Source organism: Castanea sativa, chromosome 12 (genome assembly GCF_040712315.1).
Source record: "Castanea sativa cultivar Marrone di Chiusa Pesio chromosome 12, ASM4071231v1".
NCBI classification, from domain to species: Eukaryota; Viridiplantae; Streptophyta; class Magnoliopsida; order Fagales; family Fagaceae; genus Castanea; species Castanea sativa.
Genome location: NC_134024.1, coordinates 13,926,511 through 13,944,771, shown reverse-complemented (window position 1 = coordinate 13,944,771; position 18,261 = coordinate 13,926,511). Strand labels below are relative to the sequence as shown.

Here is an 18,261-nt window from a genome sequence, read left to right as displayed (position 1 = left end):
TTCTCATATTGTACTTCAAATCAGAATAACAGTTGGCTCTCTAGAACAGGTTGTGGTGGTAGCGGATCCTTGTTTTGTGGGTCTCTTGAAAAGATTACACCACCATATAAGACTTCTTATCTTATCAGTTATCTCTTGTGGGAGTTGTATGGGTTAATGAATAAGATGTTCATGGATGGATCTGAAATTTTTAGCATGTACAAAATTGGGTGTCATGTCAAAATTCTAGGTGTGGGGTTTTCCATTGGTTTCTCTGCTTGTAAACCATCGTCAAAAGTTTTTATGTTACTGAGAACACAGTATTTGACAAATCATGCCATGATGACCCTTGGTTTCTCAGCTTGTAACCATAGTCAAATTATGTCCTACGGAAAAGAAGCATAATTTTCATTTCCTGAGTCAAATTTATTGATTTGGTGTACCTCTTGTCTTGTGAATTCGCAGAATATAGCCGCTTCTCTATTTGTAATTCATCTACTGGGAACATGAAAATCTGCGCTCACAGATTAATCTTCTCTTAAATACCATTTGTGCTCGAGTTAGCGGAATTTGGCCTACTTGCACAATTCACCTGACAGGGGAAGAGATCAAAATCCAACTCAACACGGCCAGCATTATTTGATGGATTTGGTGTTTTTTTTAGGTTGTGAACCTACTGTTGGTTATACAGAGATGGATATATATTGTACTAGAATGGAGATGCATCAGTTTCTTTTAACAATGTACTTCTAACCAGGGACGGAGCTAGGATTTTGAGTGAGGGGGGCGAGATATACTCAAACCCAAATGCTTAAAAAATTTGTTATAACCTAAACTTTCATATTGTAACTCTAAATTAACCCAATGAAAACCAATTTTTTTTTTATCCAAGCTACTTATAAAAGAAAAAATATATGTGTGTGTGTGTGTTTATCCTAAACTTTTTTAGGGGACTTCATCGAACACTTAAGCTGTAATTATTCTATGCTAAAACTTTAAGATAAATTTCATAAATCATTTAGAATCCAAACAGAAACTCACAAAAAGAATCAAAATTTAATGAAAATTTGAATAAAGAAATTGTATTTTTTGTAAAAACATGGAAGTATTGAACAAAAATTGAGTATAAAAATTTAAAACCAAGCTTCATATATTTTATATTTTGCTTTTTCTCATTGGGCCAAGGGGGGCCATTGCCCCCCTTGGTCCAAACATAGCTACGTCCCTGCTTCTAACAAAGTAAAAATTATCTTATGTATCATAAATATGTATTTTTCTCGTCCCAACATATGAGATTTACACGGGAAATGAAAAATACATTTTCTTCACCCCAACATACGATGGGAAAGGAAAGATGCATATATTTGATGAGATAAAATTCTATAAGGACTTTGTGTAAAACTCATGTTTTACTTTTCAAATCTCAACATGCCACATCATTTTATCACATATTGAAGAACAAACACAATCACACTCAATCAATTATAATACCCATATATAAATCTAACCAAATTGGGAATCTATCGAGATATTGTTAGGTATGGGAAGATGTATTGAATTTTAAGTAAAATGTTGATATGACAATCACTTATTGAATGGTATAAAACATGAATTTTACACCCATCCTTATAGAATTTAATCTCATATTTGATATATAAGATACCTGCTTTCATTTTTATTGACTATTGTAAAGTATTTTCCTTTCCCTTTTTTATTGACCATTGTAAAGTATTTTCTTTCTCCCTTGTAGTGGCTCACTGGATTCAGTTGTCTCTCCAAACCAAGTGAGTGGGCTGGATTCGACAAATTCAAACATTGATAATTGATTATTACTATTATTTTGCGTAAGATAGGGGTAGAAGAGGTTTGATGACTAAAGCAATGGCATTAGTCATCATTTTCATACTTAAACCTTAAGGACATTGGGCAAAATTCCGGCATTGGCAGTGATTTACCACCATGTTGAATGTGTATTGAGGTTACGATAAGTGAAGAAAAGCGGCTGGCTTTGAATTAATCACCCTCAAAATTATTAAAATCTAGTAGCCCCAGTCAAATTTTGCTAGCTAAATCTGAATGTTCCATTGACTTGAACTAACAAAGGAGATCGGGTTTTACTAGGAACAATCAATGTTTTCAACCATCTTTTCAATTCCGTTGATTTAAATTTTAAGCGCACTTTATCTTTATTGACCGACCAGTAATCATCAAATTATGAACTAGATTTTCAAAATAAGCTAAAAAGCATGTCCAAATGTTGGCTAAAAGAACAAGATCAGGATTGGGCCCTTGTGGTGCTTTTTGGCCCAGTTACACCCATTCCGGTCACAACTCACACCTATTCTACATTCTTTCTACTTTCTACAACACTGACACTTCTTTGACTTGGTCATAACTTCTAAAGAATTTTAACTTCGTTTGGTTTCAAGTCTCAACTAGCGAGTTAGGCATTACTCAATGCCATTTACTAATTACTACATCTCTACGTATCATTTGGGTAATACAAAATCACAAATATCGTGGATAAATTTTAATTGGATCTAAGTTTTTCTCCAAAATTTTCACCTAACCATTATTGGGATTAATAAAGTTAATCACGTGCATTAAACAACATGACTTATTAAATAACTCATATGACTAAATTAACACATAAATAGTCATTTGAATTGCTATTGTAAATAGATTGAAATAATTTTTCTTCAAATTAATTTAGAGAAAACTAATTATATTGGTCCAATAAATGAGTTTCTTTCAAATTTTAAAAGGGAGAAGGGAACATGGGTTGTTTCTATTAAATTTATTTGCACAATAGAGCTATAGGTGGAGGTACTTTTGTGTTTTTTTATTTTTTATTTTTTGACTTCTTGTCCATACAACCGAACAAAGAAGGGATTTGAAGTCTTGAACCAACTCTTCATGATAATATCAAGATAGTAGGTTGTTTATGGTAATTAACACTCTTTAGAGATCTAAATATCTAATTCTTGGCCAATTTTATTTGAATTACTTTGATACCTTCCTGACATGATTAGGGGCAGAAAGAGAAATTTCATTTTAGAGGGTCATAAGCTCATATTAGGGTATGTAAAACTTTATTATATTAAAAACTTTACAGTTCATTAGTATTGTCTTAAATTAAAGATATATATATATATATATATATATATATATATATTCATAGTTGTCATAAAGATTATTATACTAGGAAGGCATCTATTATCCTTTTAATTAATTTATTATCTTGTTTTTGTTTATCCTCTTTCATACAAGTATACAACCTTTGCTATAGGTGACTCAATCAAAGAAAGTGAAAAGAACATGTTCGTATCCTTTTTTTTTTGTTGTGGTGCACCTTTACTTATAGGTCCAATTCCAATATCACAATAACATAGTCATTTACCGATATGACATTTAAGCCACAAAAAAAAAAAAAAAAAAATCCAAAAGAAAGTAATAAGTTGCTCTTGCGCCTCTTGCCCCCCTATTTGCTCACGGCCTAAAATTTTCCGACCGTCCCTTAAAAAGCAACCCACAAGTGCTAAGGTGGGGTCCCCCTTATATTGCATTTGCTTTTTCGGACAACTTTTTTTCCAAAGTTAAATCCAAAATCCACCTTTCTGGAGCGTGAAATCCAAACTTTACAAATTCACCTCCCAATGAAAGAGTACAAAGACATTTTATAGAGCGTGGGGTGTACAACATTTATATAGAGAATGGGATAAAATAATTACATAGAGATTATGACACCCTCTTTTTGGTGTAGATCACGATATGGATAATATGCTTTTTCTTTTTCTCACCCCTCGTATCCTAATCAAATTCAAACCCCACTGTTACCTGAAAGGAAACATTTACAATGTGGCCCCACTTCTCTCAATATGTGACCACCGTACGATATATAGAATATAGAGAAGTAATTCCATCTGAGCACGAAAAATAGTTCTGATTTTTTTTTCTTTCTCATATTTATGATAAAATTTACTCATTAAATATATAATGAGATTAAATATAAATGTTAGAAGAATGAGTACAATTTTTCCGTAATCTAAAAGTGTTTGAGAGTTTTTCGAATAGAGAGTGTGGTTTCCTCGCATATTTGCTTCTACTTTATTTGAATTGTGTTTATTAAAAACATGTAAATTTTGGAAATTGTTTAACGGTAAATGTGTGAAGTGGAATTTGTGGTGCTGTCTTTGTTTTAGAATGTCATTTTTTTTTTTGTGTTTTTTTTTGTTTCTTAAAAAAGGGTAATTATATCACATTAATTAAAATAGTGTGTTGTGTAGTATAATTTATTTCATTCTTCCTTAAAAATTATCATAGTTTTTTAGTGGAGTTTCTATTATTACTATCTTATAATCTCATTCTATATTCATTGTGCGTATGTGTGTTTATTTCTTTAAAAAAAAAAAATGTTAAATGTGTGTGACAAAAAGTCAAGAGTTAGTTTATTTTCTTGTTTTCTAATAGAAAAATGGTTAAAGGGGAGTGTAATTTTCTTACCTAAATGTAACTATAATAGACCCTAATCACTCTTAGGCTAAAACTTCATTTTGATAAAATATAAAGAATACTAACATATCGTTAGTGAAGGAAGAGTCACTTGAACCCAAGACTAGGGCCGGCTCAACAACTTTGGGGGTCTTAGGCGAAAATTTTAAGTATTGTCTTTTTTATATTTAAATATTAATCAAATAATATATATTGAATTTTTTATTTAAAATTTATTTTTCTTGCTTTTTGAGATGCAAAATTACTAATTAAGTTTTTGTATTTAAGTTCTTCTAACATTTATTTTTTAATTGATAATATAGCTAATCCACTTTATTTTTCTTGTGACATAGTAGACCTTAAATAAGATTTTGTTAATTTTAATTTTAATATAGCTAATCCACTTAATCTTTCTTTATCAAATAAAAATTAATTTATTACATGGTTCGATAAATTAGTGTCACTATAATACAAATGAGTTGATATGATATACATCAAATTATTAAGTAGTATGATAATTTATAATAATTGATAAAGTAAGAAAACGTGTTGTCCTATGGGCCACTTGGCTGTGCAGCCTATGTAGCCTGTGCAGTGTGTAGTGCGCAACTGTGTAGCCTGTGTTGCTGTGCAGTGCGCAACTATGCAGAAAACGTGTTATCCAGCCTAAAGTTGAACTATTTTTGTTAGCTGAAGTTGAACTATTTTTGCTTTTTCCCTTTTTAATCTCTTGCATTTTAGGATACAATGAGGCATTTTTAATGTATTTTATTGATCAATAAAAGTACTTAAATTTTTTTAATTAAAATATATAGAAAAATATATTATATATATAAATTTTTTTTTTTACAAGTGGGGGTTTCTTTTATTTGAAGGCCTTAGGCGATTTCATCAATTTCATCACTTATTGAGCTGGTTCTGCCCAAGACGCTTTCCACAATGGAGTCGGTGGTCCAAAGGCCCTGTTGGTAAAGTTAGTGCACGTTTGGAAAGTTTTCAACGTTCAGCATTTTTAGTGGGTCCCATGTACTGTTTACGGGACCCACAGACCTCTTTTTTCAACAAATTTTTCTTTAAAACTAGGTTACGACACTATTCACACATTTAAAAATTATTTTGCTACAATATTTTTAGTTACAAACCTCTTTTTTTAATAACTTTTTCTTTAAAACTGGGTCATGACACTATTTACACATTTAAAAATTATTTTGTTACGATATTTTCAGTTTTCAATTTTTAACAATAATCAATATCTAAATACACTCTTAGTTTATTTATTATATCGAGAGAAAGTTAGTTTATTTTCAAATCCTTAGATTATTTGCATAATAAAAATTAAAACAAAAGCCAAACCCACTCCGGTATCGTTGAGGCCCACATTAACAGGTTTCACAATCATAGTGATCAGATGGTGTGTCCCCCGCCAGGATTTCATTCTGCGTCATGTTCAGAGACACGAGTGGGTTTTAGCAGTTAGCATTAGGCCAGTCTGTAAATAATGGTACTGTTGCCTCAGCTTTTTGCCAGAAAAAAAGAAAAAAAAGGAGCTACTGAAATGAAAACAAACATTTTCTTTACTCCATGCAATAATATTTCTGGCCCAATTATCTTTTGCTTTATTTTCGTTTTTTATTTTTTTATACATATATGCTAACTTGAATTTTGAAACCCATTTTTGGTTCATCCTTTAATAGATATCTAGAATCTAGATAGATTAAAGATATTCATTTATTTTCCAATTTACCCAACATTGGCCTCATAGTTGAACTTAATACTTGATAGCACATGTTTATTGGGAAAATTATTATGACTTTTTAGATGAGTTTGTTTCTGTCCCAAATTGGGAGGGATAAAAATATATAGACCGTTCTAATCAACTTATGCCCTTTCACATGTGGATTTGCCCAATATTATATCATGCCACATCCATAATAAATTTCAAAATTTATTTATAAATAAGTTATTAATTCTATTAGTATTAAAGGATTTTAACAGTAAATTTTAAATAGAAGTCCCACATAGAGAGAAAATGAAAAACTTGAAAAATTAAAACAATATAATTAGGTCTAAATATTTAATTTTAAACTTTTACATTAAGTGAAGTCTCTATATGTTATATTAAGATCTCAATTGAAGCTTAATGTTTTATTTGAAAAACAGTTTGTATGAACTAGAGCAAACACTAAGACACTGGTATAAGAATTTGATTCTTTTATTGTCGAAAGTAGGTACAGTACGTAGGATTACTTATGATCACTGTGTGTTTGTTAAAAAAAAAAAATTGATGGTGAGTTTATTATTCTCTTAGTCTATGTGGATAACACGTGTTGTTGGTTATAACTACTAAAATTGATAAGTTGAAAAAGAAATTGAGTAAATCCTTTGCTATATATGAAAGACTTGGGAATAGCAAAACAAGTATTTGGTATAAAGTATCTTGCAATGGTAAGAATAGATAATTGTAGCCATATTAAATAAAGTTACATTAGGAAACTGGGAGATAGATTTAACATGAGCAAGACAAAAATAGTGAATTTTCTACTTTCAAATCAGTTGAAGTTAAGTTCCAAGCAAATTCCTACAAGTGAGAATGAGAATAGAATTATATATATATATATATATAAAGTATTGTAAACCATTCACATTAGTTTGTGCAAAAATTCCTAATTATTTTAATTTAAGAACCTACTTTTTATTATCATACATACTCACTTCTTAAAATACGTACATATCGAATTATTTATTTTAAACTAAATTTCATTAAAATTTTTAATTATTTCTTTTTTTTTTTCACATACAACAACTATCATTCTTTTTTTTTTATTCTTGAGATATGTAAAGAAAGAATAAATAAATAACTAAATGCAAAATGAATAATATTAGTATAAATTTACATAGTAACTGTAATAAACTTATAAATTTGCTTAATTATACACAAACTGATGTAAATAATTTTTAGATAAAACTGTGTAAATTCTACATATTTTTTTATTATATACGAACTAATGTGAATGCTCTTATAGATCATTTGTTGTTAGTTTAATGGATGATGATATACTGTGCATGAGCCCCCTAATATTGGTCATATTTTTTGAATTGACAAATCATTTCAAAAAGAAATGTTTTGCAGCTGTAAAATGAAAATTTGAAGAGGAAAACCCTAGAAATAAAGGAGAAAGAGCACTTAGTTTCTTTTCAGTTCGTGTTTTACGTTGCTCGAACTTTCACATTCTTATTAGTTTCTCACAGCCACAAGGCATAGGCCTGATAGGCGTCAGTTGGTGATGTCATGTTGACATGACCATATATAAGTGGGTAAGTGCAAACCAAAATATACAAATAGACGTTGGAATTGGAATGGAATGACTAACTTTACTTGTTTCAAAGCTGACTCGTGTGAGAACTTATTATAGATGTGTGAACAATTAAACAATATCCTCTCATTCACACTCCGTCCATTCCACACTACCAACCAAATGGGAAAATGGCTATATGTAAAGAATACAAAGTTGAATCAAAATTGGCTTTATAGGAGAAGATAGTCAAAAAAACAAAACAAAAAAATTAAAAACAAAAGAGGAAATTTTTTTTAGATGCTTCTCTTCACAGTTCGTCTTACATAAATTAAAGAAAAGAAAAAAAAAAAAACACACTTAATGCTAATTTGTTCTTTTTCACCGGCAATTAGACTCAGACTTTAAGAAGTTCATCTAGATAACATCTTACCATCAAAACCTAAGCATGTGTCACATAAGGATGCTAATCAAATCTTGACAACAAAAAGACAACCAAGGAATTTGGATCTACATAGAAAAAGATAAAAGAAAAAGGGTTTCGATCGGATTCACTTTTGGAAATTAGAATGTGAATAGATTATATTAATGACCCATGATCCTTTTCTAAGCTTATCAGAACTTTAAAAAGCTTTGCCGATGTTTAACGCAAGGGATAAGACTAAGAGTTTGTTGTCACATGTGCGGTTTAAAGTTTAAACAAGAGATTACTTGGTTCTAGATAATAGCTAGGCCTAACTAAAGCTTTGTAAAGATTAATTACATTTATCCATCTTTTCGCTTCTTGTTTGGTATATATATATATATATATATTTTTTTTTTTATATATATATATATATATATATATATATATATATATATATATATATATTTTTTTTTTTTTTACTCCCCCACCCACCCCCCCACACCCCCTTTTTTTTTTTTTTTGTATTTGCTTTGTTCTTTTTGCTAATAAGGTAGATTTGAAGAAATGGTCAGTAGTCACTGTTCCTCAATCCTTCTATATCGTTGTAAATAACAATATAACCATATTGAGAACTGATTTGGTAAGGATTGGGTGAGGTGGATCATGGGCGTCCCATCACCACTGCATCCTCTCTTCAAAGTGGAGAAAACTCAAGTGGTGTAAGAGCAAAGTAGGTTTCAGATGAGGCGGAAGCATTTGTCATCCTTAATGAGGTGGCATCGATCCACAGAGAGAGAGAGAGAGAGAGAGAGAGAGAGAGAGAGAGAGAGAGAGAGAGATGATGATTATGAGAAGATTAAACCCTCCCCGCCTCATCGCCTGAGGTTGTACATGAGCTAAACCAATCAAGTATTAAAGATTCAAGATTGGTTCATATAATTTTATTGAAAATACAACCATGAGTTCCAACTCTTCACCAAGCTAAATTATACGTTCAAATTCATTTTAATTTTCTTGCCAAGTTAGTCTAAGATTGTTCACGATTTACTTGATTTACTTTTTTTTATCCATACATAAAAAATAATACATATAAAGATTTTTAATGTCTTCATAAATTTATACTAATATTTAATAACTAAATTATAGTTGAAATAATATTATTGGACTTAAAAGATGAAATGATTCGCATTTATTCACTTAAAAAAAAAGTATATTTGTCACCCTTGTATTTGTATGGTTAACAATTATATATAACTAACTATGAAATGACTATTTATTATATTAATAATTGTAAATAATGATTTTTTTGTTGTAAATTACAAATAATAATTTGATATCATATTAATGTATTTACAATCTAATCTCAAGTTCATATAAATATACTTTTATACATTTACACATATAAGCATATAATATTATATATATTTAAATCAAGCCCCACAATTAAGAGTTTGTTCATGTGTGTGTATTTAGAGAAGTTCACCTAGATATTATTATGTTCAAATTTGGTTTTACTTCATAGTTGAACCTAAATTTAAGCTTGAATTTTGGTCATTGCTTTGTAAAAACACGATTCATTTATAGTCTTATCGTTCTCTCTTTGAGGCGGGGAAAATAAATGGGGCTAGTACGAGAAGAGAAGTCAAGTCGAAAGCATTTTGCCATCTTTATAGTTGTTTTTATACAGTAGACGTTGAAATTTTAGTTAGGTTTATGAACATGATAGTTAACGTTATCACCATCATTTGTGTTCTGTAATGAGAGGCAGATTTTCTTTAGACAAAATGTCGGAGTGTAATTAACTTGAGAAAATTTTTAGGTACTCTCAGAGTATGAAGAAATGGTGCTCCCTCCTCTTATATTTATGGTGGACCCCATCATGAATTTAATGAGCAGACCCCATTATGAATGTGAGAAGAGGAAGCATCATTCTCTATATTTCGAGAGTACCTAAGAATTACTCATTAACTTGAGCCTAACTAAGCATGTGGCTTCTTAATGACAAATGCTCACATATTCGCAGAGAGGAAAATTCAGTCGTGTACGTATATTTTCTTAACTCAATTAATTACTATAAATTGCAAAAGTTTCTTCAATATCAAAGTCATATTTACATTAATGTATCTGATCGATATGGATACCATGAAATACTTTTCTATTTTTCTCTCCCTTTTCCACTCTCACCCATTTTCTCTTTATTATGAAGCTAATAGCTTCTTAGTTAGTTTTACTATACTTAGGTCTTAGATATATATATATTTACGCTTTCTAACATATGTTGCTTTATCTTCTAAACTAAAATTTTAACACAATTATACTTACAAAAATTTTTATTTATACGCTAAATTCTTAAGAAATCATATCATATATGTATGAGTAATTCCTAGGAAAATTAAGAGTCTTTAAATGGCCACAAAAAAATTAAGATAAAAAATTTGTGCTTATTGACCTTCTCCATGCTCTTATTGCATGCCCAACGATGGAGTTAATTAATTAATTAGTAGTGGGTAGATATGTCGGAGCATGCGATTCACAATGTCTTCAAGCATGGTTACAATTTTCAGCACATTTTAGAGATTCAGTCTCTGTCTGATCTATTATCATGATGGCATTTTTTGTAGGTTTGTCTCTCTCAACTAGCGAATAGGATTGCATGTGCTTTTGGCATTTTTACCTTTGAACTTTGTCATCAGAATGCAGAAAAAGTACTCTTTTACTGTCTTTAACACATCCATCGACTTCTTGCATTTGGAATTTTTTTTCTTTGCCTTTTTGGTTTTATAGGTAGTTACCTACCAATAAAAACCAATTTTCTCACTCTAAATTATTATTCAATGTCCCATTTTATACTTCACCTCCCACAGTATTTTATATGTTTGTTTGTTTGTTTTTATAATAATTATTATCTTTTTAAAACTTTGGTTACTGTGTAGGGGAAAAAATAAAAGGAAGATATGCATATGTTAGGCTACGATTGGTAGAATATAAGATAAACTATTAATTAATTCTCAATTTCTTTATTTAGATATTAATGATTGTTAGAATATAAGTTTAATGGGTTGAGACCAAATGTGTTATTGTATTACCTTTCTTGTATAGCACACATATCTTTACTTATATAAAGACAATCTTTTTTTTCAGATTTTTCTTCTTTTATTTGAAGTGGCCTTCTTGGCCGGTTTCTCAAAAGAAAGAAAAAAGAAAAAGAAAAAGAGAGGCAATCTATTTTACGATATTTGATATAGTTCAATCTTTCATTATTTGCAATGACATTTTTCACGAGTGGGTACATTATAGTTAGTCTCTAGCTCGAACAATGTTCGATTCAGTTCAATATAATAAGACTTCAGTCTTTTATCAAATGATGATCAAGCATTGTACATAATAGTGTAGTAGTTTTCTTCAGCTATGGTTGTTTTTATATCCCTTAGTTTTCTTCTTCGTCATCAATTAGGGTATTGTCCAAAACTTCACGCGTACGTCGAAGGATCCACCGAAAGTAAATGGACAAAAATTAGCATTCCTAATAGCTACAAATATGGTGGGACTAGTTCTGTGGCTAGGCTAGTGCTTCAAGTTTGGTTTACATGCATTTCTTTCCGGAAGAAAAGAATATGGGCACTCAAATTTTTGGTTGGGGGGGGGGGGGTCAAAGACTCAAAAAGTATTATGAAAAGAGATTTAAACAAAAACTTCATTTTTGTTGAATTTTCTACACGTTTTTATGACGACAGCGTTAGATTGTCTCTATGTATGTTTGAGTCAAAAGGGTCCCTATTCCTGTGGGCTCATTCCCTTGTCATAAAGGGTTGCATAGACTCGTAGCCAAAAAGACCCACCCACTTATGGGTGTGGAACCACGACTGCCATCCACTTGTCACTATGTTACTACTACAATCACGTATTTGTAGGCCCAAATATAGTGCTAAAGTAGGACTTTTGATGAAAATTGTAGTATCCTTGGTAAGACTGACTTTTCGTACAGTGCACTAGAGCAGAACATCTCCTGTGCAAATGAGTAACATTTTCCTTTCTATCGTTTGCACTTTTGAGAACCCACATGCATATTCATTCCTGTTGAGGTCTAAAGCACCATCTAGGCATCTACTCTTCTTGCTAGGATACAATTAAAATTCATACTAATTTCACTGCATTCTTAATTTGGCATTAAAAAAATTAGATTACACATTGTGGTGTACTTGTAAGGTAGTAGACTAGTAGGTTAATTTAAGAATGTGGTATAATTGTTGTGAACTTTTGTTTTATCCATAGTTTTAAAAACTGAACCAGACCGACTAATTAAACCAATTCAACTGTGAATCGGGTGCCAAAATGATTCATTGCCCGTTCAAGTTTTTAAAACTATGGTTTTATCTTGAATATAAATCTTTTGTCTTGCTATTTGTCTTTTACTTTATGTTTCATCAATCATGATATGTCATGTGCTTGAATTTTTTTTAATATAATTTTAAACTTAATTACTTTATAAAAAAAATCAAATGAAAACATGACAAATTGTAATTAATGGGAAAAAAAGTGAAATACAACAAATTAGACAAATGATTTGTATGTGTTGTAGCTCTAACTTTATTATTCGAAATTTCCTTTTTTAACATCCTCTGCCTTTTGGACAGAACAATACCAACAAAAACAGTATGCAGTGAATTGTTTTTTTTTTGTTGCAATGTTCCTTTGGGACCCTCATTCTATAGCAGCCCAAGAAAGCAAAACTAGCAGCCACTGTAGGCCTTTCATTCAGCTTCTTATTGGGATTCTCGGCACTGTTATTTGCCGTGATGGGGAGGAACAGTTGGGCTAGCATGTTCACACAAGATAAAGAAATTATAGGCTTGATATTACTGGTTTTGCCGATAATTGGTCTTTGTGAGCTTGGAAACTGTCCACAAACAACATGCTGTGGAGTTCTGAGAGGGATTGCAAGGCCTAAAGTTGGAGCAAACATCAACTTGGGTTGCTTTTACCTAGTGGGAATGCCAGTGGCAATTTGGTTGGGTTTCTATGCAGGTTTGGACTTCCGAGGAATGTGGCTGGGGCTTTTAGCAGCGCAGGGCTTGTGTGCTGTGACCATGTTGGTAGTATTGGGTTTCACAGATTGGGGCTTAGAAGCCAAGAGAGCCGAGCAGCTGACCGGAGCTGTCCTTAATACCAACAAAACATTACGCAGTGAATTCTCTTTTTTGGTTGCAATGTTCCGTTGGGACCCTCATTCTGTAGCCCTCCCTAAGGACCATCGCTATCTCAGCCAAACCCTATAATTGGGAAGAAAATAAGAAGAGATTACAAGAAAAAAGATGTAATACAATAAAAAAAGTTATTGCAATAACAACTAATGTTTTTGTAATAAGTGTTATTGCAACGACAAAAAAGTCAATGCAAGTCGTCGTAATAAACTCCGATACAATAGGTTTCTGCAACACTAAATTTTTGTTGCAATAAATTTTACATTTTGCAACGATTTACTTTAAAAATTTGTTGTGAAATAAAAACATAACCTATTATAACAATATAATTCGATGTAAAATAAAAGATTACCTATTGCAACAACATATCTCAATGTAAAATAAGAGTTACTTATTGCAACAACATATTTCGATGTAACATAATAATTATTGTTACAATCTTATATTGATGTAATAAATTTAAGTTACTATTACAAAAAAAAAAAAAAAAAAAAAAACCTAGAAATGAAATAGTATATAGTTACATCCATCATTATTATTATTTTAGTTGCAATGAATAATGATACTTGTAGTATTAGGTCTTTTTTCTTGTAATTTAGGACATCCCCCAAAAAAAACCAGCCTCATTTTCATTTCGGTACTTCAAGCTAGTAAACTTTTTGACTTGTAATAGCCTACTAAATCTTCTAAATCTACAAGTTTGAACAAGAAATTATGTGCTCCTTTACTATAGCTTATTTTTCAACGTTATATGATTGTTTGAAAAAAAAAAAAAATTTGTGGTTAGAAAAAAAGTGAAGTGTAAAAAAGTTGTACTTTAAAAAAAGAAAGGATTTAAAACCAGGATATATATCAAAGCAGCACTATAAAGTTCACATTTTTCACAAAAGTAGTTTGAATGAATACTCCTTTAGAAGTAAAAGAAGATTTGAATACTCCTTTTGCCTATCTCCTGAGAGCGGCAAAAGGCTAAGAAAATAAACCGTTTCTTTAAACCACCATAAGCGAAAAACTGTTGAAATTAAATTATAAAAAAAAAAAAAAAACACTTTTAGTAGTAACAATGGCTAAGCCGTCCGGCCATGAAGCATATACATTTTTAATTTTGGTAATCCCACCTTTATAATGTTTATCTAAACTCCCTTATATTCATTGATGGGCCCAAATGGGCCTCTCTTTAGGTGTCATTGCAAATAGCCGAAACTTGTTCAATGCCTTTAACTGTCCAAGAAACAATTTTGTCTTTGCTCTCTGCCTTAGGACATTAAACTCTGTTCCGCGGCGATATTACCCTGTCCCAAAACGCTAACAAAAACCTGTTTTGACTCTCTCATATATACTATTTTATATGTAATACAAAATTGATTAAGTTTATCTGTAATCCAATATACAAAATCTGGTTTGAGTTTTGCATATGATATAAATTAAAATTTTTAACTCGTAGAGATGTGTTCATAGGAGAAACAAAAGGAATAAGACGGAAGAAATAGATTTATATATGTAGTAAGAAAAGGTCCAACAGATTTAACCTCCAAATCTTAATTCAATAAATAGATTGTATAAACTTTGTCCAAAATATTCACACACACCCTCTATAAAAACTAGAGAGCAACTACACTTATTTCAATCCCCCCACAACACACACGGAGACGTACACAAACTCTCTCTCTCTCTCTCTCTCTCAAACAAATTTTTTTGTTGACAATGTGTAAGCTAACTTCTTCTATTCCCTGCAATTCATCAGATTTCCCTTACGTCCTCCTCACAATCGAAGAATCAGAGCACAACATGCACAAGGCCCCATTACTATCCAAAGCCCAAGCATCACAAAAGAAGGAAAATTCTCCATACAGAAACTTGAAAACAGAGAAAACCCATCTGACTTTGGCCTTCATAGAAGCCATTTCCATAGCCAAAATTGCTTTCCCTATGATTCTTACAGGCCTTTTGCTTTACTCTCGCTCAATGATCTCCATGCTCTTCCTTGGCCGCCTAGGTGAGCTCGAATTAGCCGGAGGTTCCCTCGCTGTTGGCTTCGCTAACATCACCGGCTACTCTATTCTCTCCGGCCTTGCTATGGGAATGGAACCAATTTGCGGCCAAGCTTTTGGTGCCAAAAAACATACTCTTTTAGGCCTCACCTTGCAAAGAACGGTTCTTTTGCTCATGCTTATTTCAATACCTATTTCACTTCTCTGGCTAAACATGAAGGAAATTCTTCTCTTTTGTGGTCAAGATGAGACTATTGCTAGAGAAGCACAATCATATCTTATCTATTCACTCCCTGACCTATTAGCTCAATCTCTTTTACACCCATTTCGCATCTATCTTCGATCACAATCTATAACTCTGCCTCTAACTTTTTGTGCCACTCTATCAATTATCCTTCACATACCCATCAACTACCTCCTCGTTTCACACCTAGACTTAGGAATCAAAGGGGTTGCTTTAAGCGGCGTTTGGACTAACTTCAATCTTGTAGGTTCTTTGATCATCTACATCCTTATCTCTGGCATCCATAAGCAAACTTGGGGAGGCATTTCATTGGAGTGCTTGAAAGAGTGGAAACCTTTGTTAAATATGGCTATTCCAAGCTGCATTTCAGTTTGCCTGGAGTGGTGGTGGTATGAGATCATGATTTTGCTATGTGGGCTATTGATAAATCCCAGAGAAACCGTGGCATCCATGGGCGTTTTGATCCAGACCACAGCGCTTATCTACATATTCCCATCATCACTAAGCTTCAGTGTATCCACCAGAGTTGGTAATGAACTAGGTGCTAACCAACCCAAGAAAGCAAAACTAGCAGCCACTGTAGGCCTTTCATTCAGCTTCTTATTGGGATTCTCGGCACTGTTATTTGCAGTGATGGTGAGGAACAGTTGGGCTAGCATGTTCACACAAGATAAAGAAATTATAGGCTTGACATCACTGGTTTTGCCAATAATTGGTCTTTGTGAGCTTGGAAACTGTCCGCAAACAACAGGCTGTGGAGTTCTGAGAGGGACTGCAAGGCCTAAAGTTGGAGCAAACATCAACTTGGGTTGCTTTTACCTAGTGGGAATGCCAGTGGCAATTTGTTTGGGTTTCTATGCAGGGTTGGACTTCCGAGGACTGTGGCTGGGGCTCTTAGCAGCGCAGGGCTCGTGTGCTGTGACCATGTTGGTGGTATTGGGACTCACAGATTGGGGCTTAGAAGCTAAGAGAGCCGAGCAGCTGACCGGAGCTGTCCTTGTTGATGATGACAGCCAGAAGACATTCAAAGCTGAAATCAAGGGGCCTATTTTAAATTTATCTGAGGACGTAGATCAAACTAAAGAGGTTGAGGGACAGAAAAAATTCAAAGCCGAAATCAAGGAGCCTACTTTAATTTTACCCGGGGATTTAGATCAAACTAATAACTCGCCTGTTTAATTTATTAATCTCTCTTCTTTTTTTCTTTTTTTTTCTTTATTATTATTATTTTTTTGAGATTTTGTCTTAGCAAAGCTGTATATTAGGGGGTACATATAAAGGTGAGGAATTTTGTAAGGGCCTGGGTAACTAAAGAGGAAGTTTTTGCTACTTCCACTTTGATCACGATTTCAGTTGAAGTAGCATTATAACAAATTCTACTTGGCACTTTTGTATACCCTAATTATTCACTAGTCCAGGAATACAGTAAGGTGATATTTCATCTTTTCATATGATAGCGGATTTGACCAATAAAAGTTATTGTAAAATCCACCATCCATGTGAGGTGATTAAATATCACGTTGCTAAACTCTAAAAGCACCTGATAATTTTCCCTATGTTCAAAATTTTTGTAGTAACAAAGAAATCAAAAGAGACTTTATTTACTTGTGTCTATCTCTTGCATGATCTCAATATTTTTTCTTTTGCTCATGCATTTTGGTTTAGGTAATAAAAAAAAGGGCATAGAGTTAAATGCCGATACACAAATAAATAAAAACATAATTTTCATCCAAAGTGGTATATTGAGGCCTACTTAACTCATAATATTGTTAAGAGTAATATTAGTCCAAATTCACTTGTGGGTCCAAATCTATTGTACTTGTTGTACTAGAATATATATAAACACACACAAAGTTGAGCGTATGCTCATTATATCAAGTTCTAAATCCTCAAGAGATAAAGAAGGCATCATTTGGCCAAGAAGCCTTCTACCATCAACTCCACTAGTGAGTCTTGACAAAACACAAGCCGTCCTTCTTAGCGGACCACTTAATCGATCACGAAGGTCCCATTCAACACAACCCTAGTCAATGCCCTTGGTATGATTCCAGTCCTCTTAATCCATGCACTTACAATTGTCATTGAACATGAGAATCATAAACTAAAGGACTCTAGAAGTACCTGATAATTTTCCCTACGTTCAAAATTTTTGTAGTAACAAAGAAATCAAAAGAGACTTTATTTACTTGTGTCTATCTCTTGCATGATCTCAATATTTTTTTTCTTTTGCTCATTAATTTTGGTTTAGGTGATAAAAAAATGGCATAGAGTTAAATGTTGATACAAAAATATATAAAAACATAATTTTCATCCGAAGTGGTATATTGAGGCCTACCAAACTCATAATATTGTTAGAGTTATATTAGTCCAAAATCACTTGTGGGTCCAAATCTATTGTACTTGTTGTAGTAGAATATATATATATATATATATATATATAAACACATAGAGTTGAGTGTATGCTCATTATATCAGGTTCTAAATCCTCAAGAGATAAAGAAGGCATCATTTGGCCAAGAAGGCTTCTACGACCAACTCCACTAGTTAGTCTTGACAAAACACAAGCCGTCCTTCTTAGCGGACCGCTTAATCAATCACAAAGGTCCCATTCAACACAACCCTAGTCAAAGCCCTTGGTATGATTCCAGTCCTCTTA

At 32.2% G+C, this 18,261-nt stretch overlaps 1 protein-coding gene across 1 annotated transcript; it reads left to right on the top strand.

Annotated features, from left to right (window-relative positions):
- Window positions 1-14,982: 14,982 nt before the first annotated feature.
- LOC142618811 (protein DETOXIFICATION 49) lies at window positions 14,983-17,215 on the top strand. Its single transcript, XM_075791843.1, has one exon. It carries the CDS (start codon window positions 15,075-15,077, stop codon window positions 16,782-16,784), a length of 1,710 nt encoding a protein of 569 aa, XP_075647958.1. The 5' UTR covers window positions 14,983-15,074; the 3' UTR covers window positions 16,785-17,215.
- Window positions 17,216-18,261: the final 1,046 nt, after the last annotated feature.